This window comes from Anoplopoma fimbria, chromosome 24, assembly GCF_027596085.1.
Source record: "Anoplopoma fimbria isolate UVic2021 breed Golden Eagle Sablefish chromosome 24, Afim_UVic_2022, whole genome shotgun sequence".
Taxonomy (NCBI): Eukaryota; Metazoa; Chordata; class Actinopteri; order Perciformes; family Anoplopomatidae; genus Anoplopoma; species Anoplopoma fimbria.
This window is the reverse complement of record NC_072472.1, coordinates 11543574-11559884: the sequence shown is the minus strand read 5'-3', so window position 1 is coordinate 11559884 and position 16311 is coordinate 11543574. Positions and strand designations below refer to the sequence as shown.

At 40.7% G+C, this 16311-nt stretch overlaps 1 protein-coding gene across 1 annotated transcript in view; it reads right to left on the bottom strand.

Annotated features, from left to right (window-relative positions):
• nrxn2a (neurexin 2a) overlaps window positions 1-16311 on the bottom strand; it is an 88279-nt gene that overhangs the window by 51971 nt on the left and 19997 nt on the right. Inside the window, exons 7-15 of the mRNA XM_054625187.1 lie at window positions 14329-14758; window positions 13291-13674; window positions 12141-12344; window positions 9389-9415; window positions 5264-5383; window positions 4799-5180; window positions 3588-3778; window positions 2171-2344; window positions 1084-1203 (exon numbers count right to left, since the gene is read on the bottom strand). Of these exons, the coding sequence (XP_054481162.1) occupies window positions 1084-1203; window positions 2171-2344; window positions 3588-3778; window positions 4799-5180; window positions 5264-5383; window positions 9389-9415; window positions 12141-12344; window positions 13291-13674; window positions 14329-14758 (2032 nt within the window). The remainder of the gene's footprint in view (window positions 1-1083; window positions 1204-2170; window positions 2345-3587; window positions 3779-4798; window positions 5181-5263; window positions 5384-9388; window positions 9416-12140; window positions 12345-13290; window positions 13675-14328; window positions 14759-16311) is intronic.

The following is a 16311-nucleotide window of genomic DNA, read 5'->3' as shown; positions in this document are numbered from 1 at the left end:
GAAATGTTGCGCTATCAACGGGTCATGTGCAATTAGCGTGGAATCGATTCCTCAAGTCGAAACGCAGTACGTCACCATGTATTCACACGCATGCACAATAAATGTAAATGTTTTTTTGGACAGTTTATGTTGGTGTTTGAAAATATATGACTAAGCTAAGACAGGTAGCAATGTTTCCCATCACATTCAGTCTTTGTATTTGAGTACAACATAGCACTCCAACTACACAATCACAGTGCTGCGAATGAACAGTTTGTCATGTGTTTCACTTTTGTAGTCAATGGGTTGCATGCTTTACCCATTGACTACAAATCCCTTATTGTTGCATTACTTTTGATCATTTACCAACGAATATCACAAGTCTTTAGTTTGATTTCCTAGCCTCAAGGCAGCAGTTGGTTTCATTTCAATACAGTGACAAATTGGTCTCTATAAATTTACTTAAAATGGGCAATAAATCACAAAGGGCATCATATGTAATCCTACTGTTGTCAAAGTTATGTCACTGGTGTGTGGTTCTGTAATGGTAGGGATAGATTCTTCTGAAATGTCTGCATACAAATAAGGGGCCACAAACAGAATAAAGCAACAAGAAAGATTTTCTTTCTGTGAAATATTACACAATTTCCCCTCTTAATGGCTAAAAAACGAAGTTATCCGAGAAAAAGGCCACAAGTATACTTTGTTTAGTTTCAGCTGTTCACATGCCAACACATCCGAGACCAGTGAGTGATATAACAGAAATGCATTTCTTTGAATGTTGGTGATACAGTGTTTTGACAGACTGGCGAACCTGTTACCATCACAAGTCAGCCCAAAAACCCTCTGTGAGTGTCTCTGAGAGGGCACAGTTATGTGTTATCTACCATGACATCTGTTGTCGCTTATTGTTAAAGTCCTTAAACCTTAAATCAGTCTGACTGAATGCACTTTATAAGAGAACTCGTATTTTTCAGGTATTTGCAATCGTCCACCAATCACCTCATTGTGGTATTTGATCATTATCATAATTTATCCTCTAGAGACCTGTGAAATATTTCCCCACCATTGTAGCCATTCAGGCGTAAAAAAACCTGCACTTACGGTCATTGCAGAACGGCCCCCCGTAGGTGGTCATGGTGCAGTCACATGAGAAGCCCTCCCACAGCTGCAGACACACTCCCTGGTGGTGGCAGGAGTCCTCTGTGCAGGTGGTGCTGGGACCTGCAGTGTGTTGACAGCAATTTTACCAGGTGCTTTCTCTTCATTTCATTTATGCGTCTTCACTACTATCCAAAATGAATTGACATGTTATACATAGCCAGTCATTACTGCACGTTAAGTCTGCAGATTTCATCTTTTGACAGAAAATATTAACGTGAAGTGATTTTATTACTTGTTTTCTACAAGCTCCAGAAAAAAGGTTCAGCAAGACAACTATTGCAATATAAAGAAGACAATAGAGACTGTTAACCAGCAATTGTATAATGCAACCAATAACTGGTTGCTAATTACCTCCACAAAGATCAGAGGTAACGTAATGGTCTTTCAGTCCGTCCGACATTCTTTGTGTCCCTGTGACCACCTCATTTAAAAATCTAAAACACTAAAATGCAATGCAAAATCATATTAAGAGGAGGATTAAAGATCACAGAGATCAGACCTTACAGATAACTCATAGTAGCATAAAGTTGACTTTGCTCACTCAGGCTCCAAAAAGGAAGACATTATTGTTTTGCAGACTCCATGACCTTCAACAAAGTATCACCCTCAATTAAACTTTGGGTGACCATATATACCTACTCATAGCCTGTGCAATGTTTTACTCTAAAAGCAATGGCTACCTTATTTGATATAATTAAGTCATGGCAAAAATCTGCGCTTTACTAACTGCTTTCTTGTTTGCTTAGAACTCAGCGAGAGCAGCTGGACATCTTGACTTCTGAGCGAAGTTATAACATGTAAGCGTGTATAATCAGAAATAATAAAACCACAGAATGTGTTCACTGGTCAGTCATACTGGAGCGTTCAACAAAGCTGTTAAATACCATAACAAATGTGGTGTGATTAGTTTTCAGTGAGCAGTCACTCTGGGTTCCTCTGGTTTTCATTTCTGCTCTGATATTAGGAAATCAGATTACAGGAATGATTCACAGGCGTTTCATGCTTCCCAGTGTGTTCCCGTCCTCACCTCCACAGCCGTGCTCCACCTCTCCAACCTTGTGAAGAGCATCAGCTAGTAGGTCGGGGAGTCTTCCGTTCAGGTCCACGGATGCCAGGCAGCCCTGGTATCCTTCCCGCGATGCTATTAACCTGGGCAGGCTGCTGTACATGCTCTTCCCAACACCCCCGAGATACAGCTCCCCTGTGAGATACATGAGACGATCAAGGGAAAATCACAACCTAGTACATGTTGGTGTATGTCTTAAAACATTGGCTGGCTACACAGACAATGCACATGGTAAAGGATAAGAGAGTATAGTGCAAATATGAGTATGTACACTCAGTGGTCACATTATAAGGTACACACGTACAATCTAATGCAATCCAATACAACCCCAACCCTAACCCCATCCCCCGATATATGGGAAACACAGTTGTACATTTTAGAGACACCTTCGAACATAATGTAGCCCGGTGACCTCAAATATAAACATGCATTTGAATTTACACATTTCTGACTATGTCAACAAAAACTTTGTAAAGATGGAATTCAGAAAACAGACTCGACATCTTAACACCTAGTCCATCATTTTCATTTTGATTGTTGTCCACTTTTTTAAGTCTGGCTGTTGGATGCATGCTTAACATGTGGAATTTAAAGAAGATTGCTTAAGTCTTAAAATAGTTACACAACAGTCTGTATTCTATATTAGCACAAAACAACAAAAGAAGATTGATATTTACTATAAATAGCAAATTATTATTATTATCTCCGCCAGGGGAATCATGCAATTGCTTGCTTGTGTGTGTGTGTGTGTCCATGCGTGTGTGATTGTTTGTGCACCACTGTCTCTGTCCATGCCTATTATCACATTCTGCTGCAAGAAAACTGTGTAATATTTTGGGCCATTTAGCCAGTTATGGCTGCATGCTCAAGGACCTACACATTTTTTATTGCCGGTTATATATTGCCATTGACTGCCCGCTGATTACATCATTCACTACTCTTATATAGGGCTTGGCCGCTAGGGGATGTGATTAGCAAGATTTAAATGTCTTATACTACAACTCTAAGTCAATTGCCTGCATACATCTCCACTTGATTTTTTTGTTTAAATGAAGTGTGTTTTACGACGCCTTATAGCCAGTTCTCTTTCGCATAAATTAAATCTTTCATTACAGCAGTGGTTGCTGAAGACTCACCTGGCAGAGATCTGCACTCTACTGAGTGCATCTTTCAAGTAAAATGTTGTAATCATATACTCAAAATAAAATAACACATTCAAACCAAATTATAATGCAAATGTTTGGGTGAATTTGTGGAAAATATTTTTCAAAATTGGTTCCCAATGCAGAGTCTGGCAAAATGAACCTGAAACACTGAATGCCCTGTGTTAGCAAATATTCACTGTGTCCTCTAATAAACAATTGTTCAGATAAGTTACCTTTTAAATCCAGGTTGCGGGCTCCATTGGCGTGTTGGGTGACAGTGCGAGAATCAATCTTAAGGATGTGCACATTGTTGTTGTCACGGGAGATCACCACATTGTGCCACTGGTTGTCATTAAGTGGCTTGTCAGAGTTTCCCTTCATTAGCGACGGCCCATTTCCCAAGTCAAAAACATAATGGATGTACCTACAGGACAATGCAGATGTTTACACTCAGTATTTATGTTGTATCATTTCTCCACACATCATATGCTGTCATGTGATTATGCTGTAGCATGTTTCAAACTATGCCAGCCATAAAGTTGCGTGCACTGCACTGTCTACCAGTCTATTTTGGTATAAAACCACTGAGGGGGCTCAAAGTCAGCAATGTTCTTTGCTGACGTACACATAAATAACAGGGAATGAACAAAAAAATAACAGGCGGCAAGGCTTAAGGCACATCATTATGTTGATATTAAATTTGATCAGTAGACAGTTCACCGTCAAAAACAAAACAAAATCTTGTTTGAATTTAAGCAACATCTATGACAAAGCTGCTACACTTCACACAATACATTGAGCAGCCTGAAAACTCTGACTGAAGTGTTGGAAGCCATTTTTCCTCTGTGTTGTCTGTGCAAGCGTCTGCTGCAGGCTCCACAGCTGAACAAGGCCTCCCGCTGACTAATTGCTTACTGGGAGAGAGTCTGTACAAGGTTTGACAGTGGGAAGCTACCATTGTTGCTTCAATGCTCCGTTTCCTAGTCTCTCTGGAACAGAAATGATCTACAATGAATAAAACATTCGGAACATATTTGTCGACAAATGTGCAACAAATATGGTGGTAATGGAAGCACTGGTGATATCTTCCATTACCATCAGTACTGTGGCAATGGAAGCTACTGTTTTAGTGATCATGCTTCCTCTATCTGCTTCTTTCCCTTCAACAAAATTATTTAGGATGAGCAAATGATTGTAAAGCTATTTTTGTGTCTCACTGTCAAGATATTAATCATGATCAAGTAATTCTGAGCCCAAGAAAGAAGAAAAGTAAAAAAGGCCCTCTTTATAGGCTTACAGCTTTGCTGATCAAACATTGTTAAGTACAGATATAAGGCAGGCAGTTATAAATTGGTAGTTCCTGTCCCAAATAGACCTTTCTATCTTTTCCTCAGCCCAGCCCTTTATGGAGATTACAGCTCAGTCCAAACACAGCAGCACTTACCCTTTTACCAGCTCCACCACGATGAAGTCACTACCATCTCCAGAGTTGTAAAGTATCAGCCCGTCAGGACTGGTGGTCTTGAACTGGAAGAAAAGGTGCATGGAGGCGTAGGCCTGCAAAGTGGAGAAGGCTAAGTAGCTGGCTTGCACTAGAAAAGTTACAGGATTAGCCACAATGTGCCTCATGCCAAACCGAGCATTCAGCTCGCAGTAGGAGATGTCTCCGTTCTTGCACTGGTCCAGATAGAGCATCCCATTGAAGGAGAGAGCTTGCAGATGGCCGATGAAGTTGGAAGGCATCACGGAGATGAAACGGCGCTCCGTCATGATCCCTGTTTCAATGTTACTGAATTCCAGACGGGTGTGGGCGCCCGTCATGTGGCCTAAGGAACAAAAGATGCAGCTTAGATTTAAAATACCTTTCAATATTTGTACCCTTTGCAAGCTCCTTTACTCCTACTTGTACCTTCCACTGTCACATTGTCCACAGAGAGTTGCAAATTCTTCCCACGCCGCACCACCTTCACTGTGTGCCACTCATTGTCATTCAGCTTATCGCCTACCAGGAGTACCTCTGGTCCCTTGCCTGAGAGGAGGAAAGCGTCAAGTGACTATCATACCACATCAGCTCAGTATACACCCTTTCCACATGAAGCTCTCTCTTCAGGGTCAATACATTCATTCACTTCCAGAACCACTCACACACTCACACAGCCGTCAACGTTCAGCTGCAACCAAAACTTTGAACTTACTTAATACACACTAAAAGGAGGTGTTAAACTAAGGAACTGCAGTAGTAGCTCCTATTCTGCAGGTTGAATAGCCAACATGTGTAAAATGATTTCTATACTGAACTAGTATGATGCATGCTTTGTCTTTATAAATTGATTTGATTGACGTCATCTGGGGATAAATGGTATCATCTAGAGACCAAACATATAGCTTTAAGTTTTAAAATTTCTATGCTATCCTCCGCCTTTCTCGCTGGTTTCAAAATAGGTCACAGTGCAGAAGCTTGCCACCGCAGCACCGTCATCACGAATCAGTGCCTATGCAACAGGCCGACACGGCAGTTCAAAGGAGTTCTGACATCGCTTGGGAAACTAATTGGCCATGCCTAAGCTGACTGCGCCTTTAGGGGTTTGTCTGTCTAATTGAGCTCAGGGTGTAGGAGAATTACAGGGGACGTACAGAGGGCAATAAATGGAAAACATCAACTGGTTTTCCGAACACTGCACTGTTTCATCCTCGGGGAAATAAAACTGCCACTGGAGACTTTGTCCAAGGCTGCATATCAAGTGTCTTTAAAGCACACCGCATGATACCAGCATCCACCTGCTGAATATCGACTACGCGCACCAGACGGATCAATCGCATCAAATCCTGCTCCCTCTATATTTGATGGATTTACTTCGACACTGAAAAACAAACCCCTTGCTGGAATAATGTCAAACACAAAAACAGAAATCTTTATCTTGTAAATCTCCATCATGAAAACAGAAATGCAAACCAGGTTGTCTGTTAGGAAAAAGGATAGTGGAAAGCTGGATAGTTGGGACAAAGTGACCGAACCTTTATGGCCGGCGGCTTGAGTTTAGTGGCTTGAGGCTACTCGCATAACAAACCAACCAATCTGTCAACCAAACTGGTCAAGTTGCATGTGGGTGCCAAGTTTTGAGGGAAGGAAAATGTGTGGAATGAAAAACAAGATATCGATGGCTCGGCTGCAGCGCTTCTAAATGAATGCAGCATTAAACATTTACTATCATTTGTACAGTATTATTTGTTGGTGTAGTTTAATTTGAAAGTGGGGTCATAAAGAATTTTGTCTCAGTAAATAAAAATGAATCACTCCTAGTAAAACTGCCCAGCTTGTGCTTCATATCAGTGGTAGTGATCTATCTCTAACACCGCAGTGGGGAGTAAAATTACAGGAATATAATATGTTTTCACACAGACGTCTGACTGTAAACCCTTTGAAATGTGGGCCCCTATCAAAGCGCCTTCGCTTCACGAGCTCAGCTTCCCGAGGCTCGAGAGCAAGCCACACATGTAAAGGGTCTATTTCGTCCAGTTTGATCCTCAGTTAAAATTGAATTTGATTCATATTTTCAAACAAGGATAACTTCAAAGGCATGGTGCAGTTATACAGGTCAGCATTGTGAGTGAGCCGAGACTTTGAACGCAGGATGTGCATGTTAATCAAAGCATGTTATGGTAATTCTGTAATTTTGTAGGACAAATGCCGCTTTTCAAAAGTGTGTTGTGCACCATTATTCCCCATATTCTGGAAGATTAATCAAGAGCATTGCAGCAACATTTGTTCTTACAACAATATCCCTCCCACTGACAGCTCACAAGCAGCTGCTGGAGATGGGCAGTCTCTTTGAAGCTACACTCGCAAAATCCATCACCTGAGAAATGTAAATCAAGTTGTGAGATAATCCTTAAAGGTAGTCAAAGCAACAATATTTAAAATTCACATGGAGTTCATGGTGGAAACTGTGATTCTCCTCAATGATAGCGTTCAATGAAATGATAATCATTCAAATCATTTAGGCAGATAATTCCGCAATTTAAAATTTGGCTCCATTTTCTCTTATCAACCATAAAATCCATTAACAAGCCATCCATAATCAGATCTCCAGAGGTCACTGGTGTAGCATACTTACAACATAATTGATCAGGGAGATGGTTCATTTTGCACACAAAGAGATGCACATACAGTACATATAAACTGTGGACAGTGCATGATGGTACATTGCCATCTGCTGGTAGAGAGGGCAATTTATTAGGCAGATAGCTAAGGGGATAAAGTATATATAGCCTCTTTTAATAATCCACATTCAACATATTCTCTATTATTTTCAAGCATATTTTATATTCTATTAAGTGCAACGAACCATTTGAAAAAATGGCATAAATTACTCTCCTGCAGGTGGGTCATTAAACTGGTTTATTGAGACAGTACATGCTCACCTCACTGCTGTCCAACCATCCACATTCACCCATGAATGCACACACACACACACTACTCACCTCGATCAGAGAAAAACAATGAAATCCATCTTATATAATGGACTGTTGCTTATAGGCTCACATACTGTTCATGCCGTAAATCTGTTAACAGTTAAAGTGTCACCTTTTGATGTATAGCTATTAAATCAGCGTTTCAGGTCAATAGATTAGAATTATACATAATTACAGCACAGACTGCAGGTAATTCATTTTCCTATTGTACATGCTTAAATGTAAAAATATGTTGGAGTACCTACAATATAATACTATATAGTGACAAATATTCAGGCTGCAAATCATTTACAAATTGAACATTTTCAGAGAATCCAGGAATTATTCATACATGAGGGGTGGAAACAAGCTTTTAGCCGGCACACAATTATAATGATAACTTTTATAAGTATTCATAAGCCTCCTCTGTAATGGATGATCTATATCGGAGAGCCGTTCACCTCTCCACTGCCAATAGCTTTTATTCCTCTGCTGTAGTCTGATCCAAAACTTAAATTGCCTGTCTGTCACTATCAGGTGAGAGAATTCTGTTGATTCAGAGGAAAATCTGCCTTTGGCCTTTACCTGCTTTTTAATCAATGGAATTATGTTTGCTCATTTAAATACCCTATGGCTCATGACAACGTATATGATGATTCACTGTCATATTTCTCACTAGTTTTTATATTAAGTCAGTCTGCATGTTGAATGATTTAATACATTTTATACTGTACATTTACTGTACCCTGGTTGTTCATCCTGCAATTTATAGCACATATGGTCAAGGACGACTTTTACAATTATCTTTGGGTTCTGTTTATGTATGATGAAAAGTTAGACTCAGACACATATTGTATTCAAATGTTGCCGAGACAAAACTACTATATCTGGTGATTTAATTGACATAAAATTATTATGTTCCACAGCATGCACTCTCCTAAAGTGGAAAAGGCTGCAGCAAACTGTACTCGCTCTAACATGTTTTAACATTTAAGCAAAACCCTTTTTTTTGGACAGTCATGCTTTACACTCATCTATTGATCAGATATCAGGCTGACCTTTAAAGGAATATCAGCACTGCTACTACAGTGTGATTAGTAATATCATAATCAGTTACAAAATAATTGTTTTTAAACTGAGACTGAGTGCTGCAGATATTTGCTGATTGTAGTTGAACTGTGCCCAATTATCAGCTATGAGAGCAAATTAGTCACAAGCAAATGAATGACTCATTGGCAGCACAATAGCAGGCTACTGTATGTCAAATCTATCTACATTTGATTACAAGAGTATAATGTAATAATGAGAAAATGTGTCATTTAAATTGCTAATAAAATGTGGAGTTCATGAATGAAGAGCCAACAAATGACAATTATATTTAACCGCACAGTGAATGAGACTTCTTATCTTTGTAATGATACTTGTGAGTAGCACAACAGCACCAGTAAACAAGGGGAATTGTGGGGCAGAAGAAATGAATTATGTTCTGTTTCATGAGGGAATAGAGCAAGAGGCATATGATTAAACCACAGTGCATGTTCTCTAAATCATGGTACAGTTAATAATCATAGGAGACACTTACTGAGATTACAGTCTATCCTGATACAATCTGGTGAGAGAGAGAGTGAGATGGTGAGGTTAAAAGAAAAAAAGAACAGCACAAAAGAGGAGAATATTTCACATCCTTCAAGGTACATTCTGCAGAAAGTTCAGTGCTTTTCAGAGCCCACCATCCGGGGACAGGCTCGAGAGTCTAAACCGCCACTTTCCTCCCTGTAGTGTGCATAACATTAGAAAAAGGAATAGCGAGTGAAAGGAAATCGTCAGCATGTGTCTGGCACTGCTGGGAGAACAACAGACCAGATCAAAGTTGGGATCAATAAGAGTTTTATTGACCGTAAAGTGGAGGTGCACCAGTGTTATTTTTAGTGTCGGTATCGGCTCGGATACGGCTGCTTACATTCAGGCTTCTGCAAATGAATTTGACTGTTTCAGATATTGCGACTGATTACAGACAGAAGCTTTGGGGTGATACAGCAAACATGCACTGCTGTGAGGAAAATTGTCTGAAGCAGATAAAAAATGGAACCTGTGCTGGATTTTGGTATTTTGGTTTGGATTTTGAAAACTGAATAAAGCATCTAAAAGCATATCACCCAAAGGAGCATAATGAATTTACTTCAAAAAACAGGTGAGAGTGGCTACAAAACAATACTCAAATAGGAGCAATTACTGGGATAATGTAGAATTTGCATAAATATAGTTTCCTGTGAGATCTAATCATCTCAGTTTTTGAGATGTACAGTATCATCTCTTGTACAATATTTGTTGTAGATCAACCTACATGCATTCAAACTGTAAGTGATGCAGACATTAATGTGATTGAGTCATTTCACTGATACTACTGAGAAGATGTGTCTTAAGGGGTATGTACTCTTCCACCAATGTACCTCTACTGAAAAGCCAAAACCTTGATCTGTCTTCACTCTTAAACTCAAAGTGCTGATTACTGAAATGAGTCTCCTGCTTTTTCTGCAGGTTTGTTGGTAATATATTTATCAAGTTAAACACAGAGGAAAAGGGCGATTTGCACAACCTGCAGCCACAATTAACATTACACCATGAAAATAATTACACCAGCCCAAATATGATGCTTTGTTAGCATTTACTCATGTCTACTACAACTAATATCTTCTGAATACATCTGCAATTTTCAAATCTTTGTCCTCAAAGTTGATTCCCCCACTCATCATATCCATGTTCTGAATAATGAAACCTATTTATCCAGCTGCACATGAATATATATGGTGTAAGTCATGTGGCTGAGGCGTGCTCTCGAGCTGTCAACCATCACAGAGCAGTGGATACAGACAACCAGAGACCAGAGTGACTTTCAGCAGCAGGTGTGAGTGTACGTGTGTGTATGTGTGTGAGGGTGTACGTGTGTGTGTGAGAGAGAGAAAGTGTGTATCCATCACTGGCACCCTCTGTTCAGTGAAGTGACTCTAAACTGGACAGGCCAGTAAATGTGAGGGGAGGGAACTACTACGGTCCCATCTCTGGTGTGAGCGGTCTAAGCGGTAATATCTCAGAGTAATGGCGGATCTGGTCTCTGACTGCCTTCTCCTTGAACTGCAGACAGGCCATTGAAGGGCTGAAAGAGCCGAGACGGTCAGATGAGTCCTGACCACTGGATGAACTGAGAGAGAGAGAGTGACATAGAGAGAGACAGAGAGAGAGAGAGAGAGAGAGAGAGAGAGAGAGAGAGAGAGAGAAGAGAGAGGCAGAATATGCATACACACCTACAGTTGTTTAAAAAGACATTGAACCTCTTGAGTTTCATAGCTATTTGTATTGAAAAATGACTTATTTAAAATGTTTAAAGATTTATTTTAGATATAGCATTCTTCATCAGTTGTTCAATTTTTACTCCTATGTTGATACGATATGGTGATAATTCTCTTACTGTATAGAAATATATATTTTTTGGCATCCCGGAAGGTAAATAATTCACAAGCGTGCTGTCTTGGTTTCCTGGTGGTCTAGTGGTTAAGATCCAAAGGCTACTAAAAACACAAAGTTAGCAGTAAACCCTGGATGACTTAAAGTTTTATGAAACACCCTTATTCTCTTTCTGGTGGAGAGGATCACACATTGTTGCAGCTAAAACTAACATGCCGTTTTACAGGGGGTTATGTATTGGACCGCTTTTTGGCTCTGAGTGGGTGCCAGGCAACAGCAAAGACTCCAGGAAGTTACTGTACATGGGAGAAAAATTGTCTGACACATAAACCCCTATAAAACAGGTAATTGTTTTTTTCTACATGGGTTATCTGGGAGCTTGGGAGTAGAGTCAACCTTCTCATCTAACTTTCCCCCAGGAAGTGAAAAAGTGCACTTCCTAAAAGGTCAAACTATCTATTTAAATTCCATCCATAGATTGACCACTTTATCACTTCCTGGTATAAGGAAATCCCAAACCATTCCGTATGTCCATATTTCCTTATGTAATCACTTTGTTATATTTGTTTGTTTTTATGTTTTAAGTTATCACCTTGATTTGAAACTGACCATTGATTATTCAATATTTCTGGTTAAATAGAAATGCACTGAATAAATTACAAATAAAGTTAAGTAACATGCAAAAGGTTCAAAGGATGCGCTGATCTTTTTAAGCAACTGTAGTTATTGTGTATCAAGATGAATATGGAGAGTCAGAGACAAAACTAATATCATGAGAACTATAGCTTGGAGACACACCCTTGAAGGTAATTTATTTTATTTATTATTATTATTATTTTATTATTTGCCCGTATTTGCCGCAGCCGCATTACCCAGGTTCACAGTGAGTTTCACTCTGCCTCCGTCCAGCTCCAGACGCAAGGTGTCCGCTGACTGCTGAGAGGTGCTGGCCATCAACAAGCCAAAGGCCCTCTGGGACATGAAGCGGAGGGACACATCTTCCGCCTCTGTGTGTAGTGTCCTTGGCATCACCACCTTCAGATACATGCTGCCGTCGTAGCTCACCATGGTGGCCTCTACGGATTTCAGGGAGAGGAAGTGTGAGCAGACATTGAACCCCAGAGGGAATCACAACACGACATTAAAAACACAAAGTGGCATTTACGGAATGAAACCTGAATTTGAGCTTATCTCCGGTTTGGCATATCATTTTAGATTGCAGTTTTCATCAGTCGCACCAGATGGCAGAAAAAGCCTGGAGCATGTGGAGACAGCGGCGAGATTACAGCAGCAATCAAATTTCTGAAGGATTTATACCCATCATAGTGCAATACAAAAGGGATTTTCATACATCCCTCATTCTATTAGCTGTTACTGTTAGCCAATGGATCCGCGTAATTTGGAACCTCTGTGAGAAAACCATCTGCATGGTAAATGCAGAGTGATTCAGGCCGAATGCCTCTGTCGAGGCAGCACTGCATTTCTAATGAAACACTCATAGCACTGGCAACCACATGATACTGATTATTAATTAATGAATCATTATACATATATATACAGACATATGGTAAATGGACTGTAATTGTAAAGCGCTTCCGACCATTTAATGAAAGCGCTTTAACACTACATCATTCACCCATTCACACCCATTCATACACTGATGGCACGGGCTACCATGCAAGGTGCCTCTGCCCATCAGAACTATCTAATAATTCATACCCATTCATTTATATATAAATATATATATTGCACCTAGACAGCTTTGTGGATGGCTACTTTGAGTTGAGTGCACTCAACTCTTATTTGAATAGGTATGTCATTATACAGTATGTAGATGATCACACTCCAGTTGCAAATGAAATTATTATTGTTTGGGTGGCCTGAGCATTAAGGCACTTTCCAGCCTCTACACAGCTACGTTAATAAATAAATTACTGGCCAGAGAGTGTTAAAAGCTTTGCAGCAGCATTTTGAAATCACTCATCCTCCCCATCCACCAACATCTTTCTCAGAAACTCTTACCCTTCTCACAGCTGGGACCTAGGTAGCCGGTACCATTGCAGTCACAAATGTGGCGGTTCCAGCCCTCTCTGCAGTGTCCACCGTTGGCACAAGTGTCTCTGGCACACCGTACATGAGTCTCTCTGGTGCAGAAGCTGCTGACACCTGTGGCGCTCTGAACCTCTGCCAGCTTCCACAGGTTACGGCTCTGTCCGTCGATAAAGAGGTACCTCACACAGCCAACGTAACCAACGCTGAGGGAGGCGGTCCACACCTCAGGGGGGAGCATGAGTGCTTGGCGATCCTCAGGTAAACCTCCGAGATACATGTCCCCATCTAGGTCAAGGATCTCACTGCCTTCATTAGCAGAGAAGGGGACGCTCTTGCTGTTCACAGAGATGAAGCCTGCGGGGCGGGCAGTGAGTCAATTTGTACTTATACAGTGTTTTTGTTGCAGAAAATGAAGACAGGTGTGTGTGGGTTGTGCTAAGTGAGAAGTGAGAACAAACTGTGAGATTGAGGTAGTGGGCATAAGTCCCTGCTTGTTTTAAAGAGTGTGGATTAAGAAACTGTACTGCAAGCCCTTGGGAGTTGATTTTATGAGCATAAGCAGGAGCTGAAACTAAAACCTGCTCTGGTAAATGTGAAGAAATCTGCATTGTCATATTAACCCTGCTTAAGAAGGAATATATTTATAGAAATGTGGAGGAAGAAATAGAAGGAACTGTGTGTATTAAGGCAGACATTTGGATTGTACTAATAAGGCCTGAATTTGAAGTAGGTGACTGAATAATTGGCCACTTGTGAAATAGGTTAACACAGATTTCAAAATGTCATACATAGATTATAGCAACTGAAAATATCATTGTAATTAAAAATCTAATATGCATGCATGTGTTAGTGTGGTGAATAAAAAGCAAGAGAGTGCGGATGTGACTGAATCCATGCTGGCATATGGCGGATTCACAGCTCTGCTCCAGAGCTAAAACTGGAGAAACACAGCAACAGAAGCAGACAGAAGGCTTCCCCTGCCTTCACAAATAGACATTATTTTCTTACCATTTCGCCCTCGCCTCTGGAAGTCCACATGGCACCACTCGCCATCATCGAGCCTCTTGTTACTGGCCTTCATCTTGATGCTGCCAGAGCCCATATCCATGACCAGGTAAAGGAATCCGTCCAGCAGCTCTATGGCGAAGAAGTCGGCCCTGGGCTTCTTGTCGGGCTGCGCGCCCTGCAGACTGCCATGGCTGAACAGCAGCAGGCCGATGGGCTCTGTGGTGCGGAAGTCAAAAGATATGGCGCCCGTCTTCTTTGTGTTCCACCTGGGCAATGTCAAGTAGGCAGACGGCGTGTCGAAGGTGACCGGCTCCAGGGCTTCCACCTTCTCGCAGCTGAATTTCAGGTCACCATGGATACTGATCTTTGGGTCTCGCTGTTCAGCCAGTTGTGACAGACCCAGTCTAAACTCATTATTCTTGTAGACCACCTAATGATTGAGAGAGATGTCACCGTGAGATGGCAGTTGGAGAGAGCAATGAATTTAGTGCAAAGGTGGAATTTTATTCGTCAATACCTATTGGAATCAATATAACAAAGCAGCATTAACAAGGACATGCAGCAGAAAAACGGTGAATCATCCCTGAACGCAGATATAAAATGTCCTGACGATTTCATTTCCAGAGTTGTGTCCAATAAACTGGTACCTTTAATTAAACAAAGAGTCACTTGGAAAAATAATCACATCTCACTGAGATCGTTCCTGACTCGTGCTGTGTGTCCGAGATTGTGAAAGCATGTTGAACTGAACGCATTATATTTTACAGCCACTCAAACAAAAACAAAAAGGCAGAAAGAGCTGAAATTCTTTTGATACCGGGAAAGGCATTTAGATTTGGATGCAAATGCAAACATTGAAATTTTAGACATTTAGCTGAGTCACTACGAAGCGTACAATGGGTCTGACATTTAATCTTAAATTCGAAGAGGAGGAATCACAGTCATAGCACCTACACAATGGCAAATAATTATATGTGCTTATACTAAGTAAAACTGGGAGAGATGAAGTCCAAGCAGAGATGGTGGGTGGGAAAAAGGCACAACACACAATTCAGTATTTAAATAGGTAAATTTGTAGATGTAAAAGGGCACAAACTCAACAAACACTGCTCAGCTCACAGATACAGATGGTAAACAGTGGTAAAAAAATCTGATAATACACTCAAGTGAGGTGAACACACAACAAACCTGCTGTCTTTGACAATGCCTGGCTATTTATTTAAAAATTAAGATCAATCACAGGAAAACTACTTACACTACATACAAACCTACCTGTTTATACTGAAAGCACACTTCAGAATAATGCCTGTGCGGGCTTCTCTGTGCCGTTATTGTATTATTCTGGGTTCATCAATATGCACAGCAGGAGACAGTAATCCTTGTCTCATTTTGTATCAGCTGTAAGTCACACCGAGCCCACTGTTATCTGCCACATCACTCTGCGACCATCCACTGCCTGAGGTGACACACCACACTGCACAGAGGACTAACAGCAGAGCTCAGAGGCAATTTAAGCCAATATCACACTTCACACTGCCCCAGTGTGACTAATTAAGCAGTGAAATCAGATGGTGAAACTGACCATCGAGAAATGAGTAACAGGCAATTTTTAAATGGGAAGACAGTCAATCAAGACACTTAAACAAAGTGGAACAGTGTGTTAGCAGTAACATGCAGATTTTGTTTTACAACTAAGAACACCACATCTAACAGAAATACACAGCTAGCTCCGAAAAGGCACACTGTGACCTCTGCAGGGCTATTACATAAGCCAGAGGACAATACAGGATGTGGAATCCTATTTCACCAATTCAGACGCCTGTTGTATGTGACAAGGATTACAGAGTATCCCGAAACGCAAGGATAAAGCTCCTCCAGCGTCGATTGACAAAACCCTTGTGTCTTTTATGCTCAAGTGGTGAAGAATAACAGCAGTGAGAATGAAGACCTTCTCTGCTGCTAACAGCCATGAGAGCACATTCT